This window comes from Lathyrus oleraceus, chromosome 2 (genome assembly GCF_024323335.1).
Source record: "Lathyrus oleraceus cultivar Zhongwan6 chromosome 2, CAAS_Psat_ZW6_1.0, whole genome shotgun sequence".
NCBI classification, from domain to species: Eukaryota; Viridiplantae; Streptophyta; class Magnoliopsida; order Fabales; family Fabaceae; genus Lathyrus; species Lathyrus oleraceus.
Genome location: NC_066580.1, coordinates 16,140,988 through 16,149,178, shown reverse-complemented (window position 1 = coordinate 16,149,178; position 8,191 = coordinate 16,140,988). Strand labels below are relative to the sequence as shown.

Sequence of the window (8,191 nt, the reverse complement as noted above, 5' to 3'; positions counted from 1 at the left end):
ACCATTTCGAATGTGAAAATATCTTGATTGCAGGTCCTCTTATGTATAAATCTCTCCATAATCAGATGTTTATATGAATCCTAAGTGCATTACACAAGGAATTGAGGTTTTGTCCATTACATTATACCATTTATGGGTGAATTTGCAAAAGATCACATTACTACTTTGATAAAGCAAGCTTTATGCCAACAACTCACTCTTTCACCCTTGAAACTTGTCCCTAAAGATCACAAATAATATTAAGAGATCAGAAGCAACCTTGTAAAGGCTAGGTAAATATGGCAAACTCCTTGAAACTCAACAATTCATGCAAACTTCTCATTCATTCTCAACCAAAACCATAACTTCACAACTTTTGTTTCTAACCAGCTCCAATCCTCACTCTTTTCCTATAAATATAGGGATCCCTTAAGACTCAAAAGACACAATAATAACCCCTCAACACTTCATCAAACTCCCATTCCAGTAGAATTTACAAAAACACAATACTTTTGCAAGTTCTCTAACCAAACTTATTCCCCACGTGTATCTTCCAAACAAACACCACAAATCATCTTTAGACACCATTTAGAGTTTGTTTAATCACTTGAGCAAGTCCTCTATCCTCTATTTTATCATTCACCATTTCCCTTCTTCACTTTGCAAGAACATTTGTGTGAGATGATACAAGTTGTTTCTGGCCATTCTCATTGTTCAAACACTATCCTCAAGGACCAACAAGGCTGGTAGAATCTCTCTCTTATCTCTGTAGTAGCTAAGAAGAAGCATTGGACTTTCTCCAATAGGTAAGTGCACTTACACTTGAAAACTCTTGTTCATGCATCATTCTTGAATATTTATTGAAGTAAAAACATAGTATATAGTGTGTTTGTTGTATGTTTGCTAATGTATGCATTATACCATGCTCATGCATTGAGATTTTATTATTTGGAAATTAAAAGTGGAGTTCTGGTTTTTGCCTTAGCACACTCTGTACATTGAGTTTTAGGATGCAATAATGATATCCATAGATTCCTTGCAAAAAATAGAGCAATTTAGGTTCTTACGATTTTTAATTTCATGGAAAATTAAGAGAGTTATGATTGTTGGAAGTTTGAGAGAAAAAAATTGAAAGAAACATGCAAAAACACGAGGAAGAAGATGATGAGTTTGTGTCATTTTTCAGTTTCTGAAATCGTTTTATTATATATATATATATATATATATATATATATATATATATATATATATATATATATATATATATATATATATATATTAATGTTTGTAAACAAGTTAATGGATATATCACCGCCCCTGCGGTTAGAGTGTGTGTGTTAAGGTTTCGTGTGTGCAAGAGGTCTGGAGTTTGAATCCCCCTCGACCAGTTCCATTTTTATTCATTATTTTTCCCCCTATTTATTTTTGTTATTTTTTATAACTTTAAAGGCTCATAACTTGATGATCCCTAAACCTTTTTGAGCCACTCTTTTTGCTATGTGTTCATAATTTTGTATATTTTATGATCGTGAAAATAAATTACATAATTGATTTATTTTTCACATACTTATACTTATCTAAAGTTGGTACCTTTTTAGGATTGTTTTAGGGTTTCAAATGACATTCTTTGGTTGATACTTTAATTTTTCTTGATCACCATGATTTATATGAATATTGTGCATCATATATGAAATTTTTGTGATGTTGTTAGTATGTGCCTCTTGGTTTTGACATAATTTTGACTTACTTTAATGTATGTTTACATGCTTATGTGCTTTGAACTTTTGTTACTATGTCATGGACTTTTGTGTGTTTATTTTACCATTGATCCATGATTCACATGTCATTATTTCATGTCTTGTTGAACTTTTGTGTGCATGTGTTCCCTTGTGTTTGTCTTTGTTTATGTGTTTACAAATGCTTTAAACTTGTAATAACATGTCTTTATATGACTTGTATGCTTATATGTTCAAACTTTTTGTATGATGTTAAACCTTTGATTGTGATCATATTGAACCTTAACATGCATGTCTTGAATACCTTAACTTGTTTTCATGATTAAGTTGATGTTATGTCTTACTTCATGCATATACATGTTCATTCATACTTATTATTACATCCACATACATGTTCATGAATTGTTATGTCATTCATCTTTTTTTCTTCTTGATGATATATCCATGTCATTCATATTCATGTTAACTTTATACATCTTTGATTGATGTTGTTATACCTTTGTTCATGTTCACATGTTATAAATATGTGTTTACATACCATGCTTGATATTATTATGATCATGCTTCCATATCTTTGTTGATGTCATGTATGAACATTTTTTTCATTTGTTTATCTTTGTTGATGTCATGCTTGAACATCTTCTTTATCATGTGCTTATATTTGTTGGTGTCATGCTTGAACATCTTATTTATTTGCTTATCTTTATGGATGTCATGTTTGAACACATTCTTCATCCTTGTTTGTCCTTGTTGATGTCATGCTTGAACATCTTCTTTACCATTTGTTTATCTTTGTTGATGTCATGCTTGAACATATTCTTTATCATGCGCTTATATTTGTTGATGTCATGCTTGAACATCTTCTTCATTTTGCTTATATTTTATTTATCTTTTTTCCCAAATCCAAGGGAAAGACCTCTTTATTGACTTAATGTCATAGGTAGTTTAGTAATCCTTAGTTCCCCTTTGACCTTGTTAGATTCATTCTCACTTTCAACTTAGATTTAAGTAAGAGTTTGTAACTCTTGTAAGTATGTTTGTTATGAACACTTACTTCCCCCTTTGGAACCTTGATCACTACTAAGTGTTCTTTCACCCTTAGTTAGGTGAACTACGGTTGCTCTGATTCCATCCTTATAAGGATACGTAGGCACATGACTGCGAAGTTTTGGCGAGCAAACTTAATAAAACTTTTAGGTCCTTTTCGATAAAACATTTCCAAACAATAGCAAACAAACAATATCATAACACAAATAATTTCAAAAGGTTCCTATAGGATACTTTAGATACTTAGGATGCTAATACCTTCCCTTAGTATAACCAACCCCCGAACTTTAGATCTCTTCGCGTTATTTTTACATTGCACAATTAGGGTTTTATTCGATCTTTTCCCTTTCCCTTGGATAAATTAAAGTTCGGTGGTGGACATTTCAACGCTTTGTGATTCAAGTTAATATAATAGCTTGATATTCGATTCTCACCGCAACAAAGTGGATCATTTATATCCTCCCTTACACATTTCAAGAGAGCGAGTCTGCACGGATTATGTGGTAGAAGATGCGAAGATCGTTTCACTTAAAGATTAGTCAGATGAAAGTGTAGTCTTTCTCTCTTTCTCTCTTTCTTCTAAATACGTTTCTGTTTGGCATTTTTCAGCACATTTGCGAATGCCATGACCTGCATATGAAAATATGTATTCACAAATTTGATATTTAGATATCCTTGTTACTTAATTAGGTATTCATGCTAGGCCCTGAGTATGTTGTTCAGTAGATAGCTCTACTATACGAGGTTTAGCTCGAAGTTTATTGGACGTCTCTGGGACTCGTGTCCGACCAAGGGTCAGTGTAACACCCTTCTAAAATACCCCAAAATATTTCAATTAAAATAACAACATATTAATCAGAGTAATTATGCCCCGAAGGGTGTCACACAATCAATTCACGGCATTCATCAATTCTATCCTGTCATGCCCATTTATTTAATCAAAATAAGATTATTTGCATAATTCGCAGCGGATACAAAATATCGACATTCAAAACATGTACCACATTACAGGTAAAGTGGATCAACAACTAAAATAAAACATAGTCAAACATCCCATCCCGATGTTACATCTACCAGAGCATGACCCACTAAGGAGACTACACTAGACTCCATAGCACTAGCTTCTATTCAACTCACTGCTCGTTACCTGAAAAATAGTTGTAAGGGTGAGTTCCTCAATCAATATAATAAGTATTATACAACAGCATGTAATGTTAAGTAATTAACACATTAATTCACCCTAATCACATCACACATTCAGTAACGGCACATCAATTCAAATATCATATTCAATACCAATACAACTCATATTCATACTCAATGTCAACACAAACACACGTATAATATTGGAATACATCCATTCATATTATACGCCATACACATATTATGCAATGAGACTCCATGCATGCGGTACCGACTATTTGTGAACATATAGTTCACCTCACCGTCCAAATCCAGGCACGGCTACCAAGTCCAACTAGTCCCACTCATTTGAGACCTAGTGACTCACTCACTAATTCCTCACCACGGGAATTAGCTACCACCCCTCAAGGGCTATGCTATGCACGCTAATTCACCTAGCATGCAAACATCGACAACAATCCATAATGACTAACTCACTAATTCCTCACAATGGGAATTAGCTACCACCATAAAGGCCACAATATGCATGCTAATCACCTAGCCATGCTACATCATCAACAACAATTCAAGAATAGACATATGCTCACACTCTAAGCTATAAAACAGTCTATTCACAAGTGCACACATAACTGATACATTCACAGCATCATGCATACCATCACACATCATCAGTATATTATCACATAAGCATATCATATCATGCCACATAATCAAAAACAGTATTAGCACACTCTACTAATGCCTATACTACTCAAGACCCAACAAGACAACAACAACATTACCACGATATCACATCTGGGAGTTTAAAACGCGAAATCTGTCCTTCAAACTGATATGGCGAACGCCATTAGGCTAATGGCGAACGCCATTAGCGTTAAACGCTCTCATTCTGGAAAAACTGTCTGTCAAACTGATATGGCGAACGCCATTAGGCTAATGGCGAACGCCATTAGCGTTAAACGCTCTTATTCTGGAAAAAAAACCCAAACGGCGAACGCCGAAGGCATAATGGCGAACGTCATTTGGCTGTTATGTGCATAGATGTTAAATTTCTACGAATTCCTTTTCAATTATCATCTAATTTCATTCATCCACTGGCTGTTATGTGCATAGATGTTAAATTTCTACGAATTCCTTTTCAATTATCATCTAATTTCATTCATCCACTATTTCACAAATTCATCATACATCAATCTAATCAGAGATAAAACAATGGTTATCACTACCCAGTACATATTATCATATAATACCCTTTAACCGATGATAAACCCCCCTTACCTGAATAATCCGGCGAATCTCAAGCTTCAAGCTCTTCTCTTCTCCAACCTTCTTCCTCTTGCTCTGCCTTTGCCCTTTTCCTCTTTCACGATCGTTTTCTCTGTTTTTTCACGTAAAAACCTTTTTACTCCAAAATGGGACTTTTTCCTTAATTCCAACTTATATATACTTCCAATAAATAATTATCCCAATAATTTTTTATTCCAAAATAATAGTAATAATAATCCAAAATTCCAATTATTCAATTAAATTAATAAAAAAAATATTAATTTAAATTAAATAATTATCTTATTTTAATTGGGGTGTTACAGTCAGTACCTCTTCCATGCCCCAAGATGAAAACTATATTCGAGGTTGATGTGTCACAAACCCACTGTGGCCTCTGAACACCTCCCTCTAGACCATTCTACGCTCATATTGAAACCAACAATTGAAACTTTGATTATTTATGAAATCAAGTTAATTTAAATTGATTGTAAAGTTGAATAGTGTGTCTTCAATGGCTATCCAGAAGGCAAAGAGGGTTATGACCAATGGAAAATGGAACCTGGAAGATCAAAGTTCATTTTTTGCAGATGTATTAGTTTCAGTGAGCCCTTCTCAGGGAGGAAGAGTAAAGACCTGGAGATGAACGATTACATATACCTCTGATTATCATTTGACTCCTAATAAGTTGAGGAGGGATATTTCACTATCTCTAAGGTAATGTTATGCTGGCCTTGGGTGTTATTCATTAAATGTGGTTGAAGGATTGTAAAACTCATAAACAAGACCTTTTAAAGAGGCATTTGAAAGCATATGGAGTCAAATATGGTTGAAGAATCATGCTTGTGCGTTGTCAGACTAATGAGGCAAAAAAAAGGAGATTGGAAGCAAGTGGATGTAAGTGAAAAGATCAAGGCATAAGTATGACTTGATCCAGATAAAGGTTGTTGAATAGTGATTTCAATATGGTAGATCAGCAAGGTGGTTGATGTGTAAATTGACATCACCACAATTTCAAGCATATGACTTATTGTGTTATTGTCTTTTATCTACTTCTGTCTTGTTGTCTATTTGTCTTTACTTTCGTCAAACTATTGTGTTATTTTAGACCATTTATTTTTATTGTCATTGTTCTTTCTATCCAAACATCAAATTACATGGTGTGTTTGAACTCTGTATTTTTACCATACACTTTAAACTATTCCATCAATTATACAAATTCATAACACTACATACACTTTAATTAGTTGTCTGAATTGTTCTAGTAGTCTATCACTCAAGGAAATAACACTATGACTAATTTGTGGTTTAAACACAGAATGACAGTAACATTGTTCATAGAGAAAAAGTGATGTTCTTTCAAAATAACTTTAGAGTTGCATTGTTCTTCTAATCATGACTTGTAAGCAAAATTAGACGACAATATATTAAAGAAAAACTTAAATGAATATCATATGAGGCTTGGATCAAGTCTTCAACACCAACAAAGTTAACATGAATTCATATTTTTACTGCACATTAAGAGTAGTTAACATGAATTTGTTACCTTTACCTTAATTCCAACCCAAACTAATACCACAAATTAGATATAAGTAGTTATTGTTGTTATCTATATGTTTCTTATTTGCAAACGACTTCTAATGAGATTGGCATCTTCCACAATCTCCTGAATAAATTCATATTCATACCTGCAAAGTACAATTCAGTTATGCACAGTTTTGAATTTCTTTGATAAAAAAATACATCAAAGTTCAATTTGATTATCAAGTTTTCACAAAACCAAGTTGTGACATAGAACTCAAACTCTAACAAAATTAAAACAAAACTTAAACAACAAAATCTTTCAGGTCTAAATTTCATGTTACTAAATCATGCTTAAATTGACAGGTTATAAAGAAGAGCAGATTTCATTTTTTAACAATTCTCAAACCTTCAAAAAGGATGAAAATTATTGAACAAAGTAAACAGAAGTATATTACATACCCGATTGAATAAGCCATTCTGGCCAAATTACACACTTCAACTAAAGCTGATTTCCATTTTTGTACTCTCTCAGAATCAACTCCAAGTATATTTTCATGTCGAGCCATGTCTTTTCCATAAGATTTTTTCATATGTCTGATGTCAGACGGCTCCACTTTGTAAAAGATTGGCCAAACCAATTGATTCTTCAATTTCATACACTCGAGAATCTTGACAAGTTCATCCAGACACCACGTCGAATTTGCATAGTTTTCAGATAAAACAATAATCGAAAGCCTCGATGCTTCAATGGCATTTAAAAGAGATGGTGAAATTTGGTCTCCCATCTGCAATCCTCTATCATCCATAAAGGTCTTGAATCCCCCTCGACATAAAGATTGATAAAGAGAACCTGTAAACGCGTAACGCGTATCTTCTCCTCTAAAACTAAGAAAAATTTCCCATTTAGCCATTGAATGTTTGAGACTATCAACCTCTTCAATTGGCTTATATCTTATGATCAGTTGCTTCGAGTTTTACTCGCACAAGATCTCGATTTGAAATCAACCTCTTCTTTTCTGTTTCTATATCCTTAAAGACTTCACCAATCCAGTTAGATACATATTTGTTTTCATGAACTTCCTCGTACACCATCCTTGAAGACTCTAAGAACCTTCCACTAAGACCAAAGTCTACGCTGTTGTTCATGGAAGAAAATTATTACACGCATATCCAAACTTGATAAAATAATTAAATTATTCTTTTATGTTTATGGTCAACATTTTTCCAACACGTTTTGAGTTGCCTTTATGGAAATTGCATTTTCTAGGAAATCTCATGTTAGATCATTCATTTAAATTTTACATTTTTTTTTTTAAATAATGATTTGAGGATGGCAAATATTAGGAATGAAAATGTTTTCACAGTTGGGAGGCAAGAGATATAGGCCTCACATTGAAGCGGTAGCTAGACTGTTGTTCTTAACACCAGCTATGCATCACAGACGACTAGTAGTTTTTCACTCTCACATTTTAAGGTTTTCCACGTTTAAATATAAATAT

General features: G+C 33.3%; 1 protein-coding gene across 1 annotated transcript; it reads right to left on the bottom strand.

The window, feature by feature from the left end:
• Window positions 1-6,488: 6,488 nt before the first annotated feature.
• Window positions 6,489-7,905, bottom strand: LOC127117702 (disease resistance protein RUN1). The gene is made up of 2 exons (XM_051047794.1): window positions 7,152-7,905; window positions 6,489-6,856 (listed from the first exon to the last, which is right to left on the bottom strand). The coding sequence occupies exons 1-2, from the start codon at window positions 7,601-7,603 to the stop codon at window positions 6,778-6,780; spliced, it is 531 nt and encodes a 176-aa protein (XP_050903751.1). The 5' UTR covers window positions 7,604-7,905; the 3' UTR covers window positions 6,489-6,777.
• Window positions 7,906-8,191: the final 286 nt, after the last annotated feature.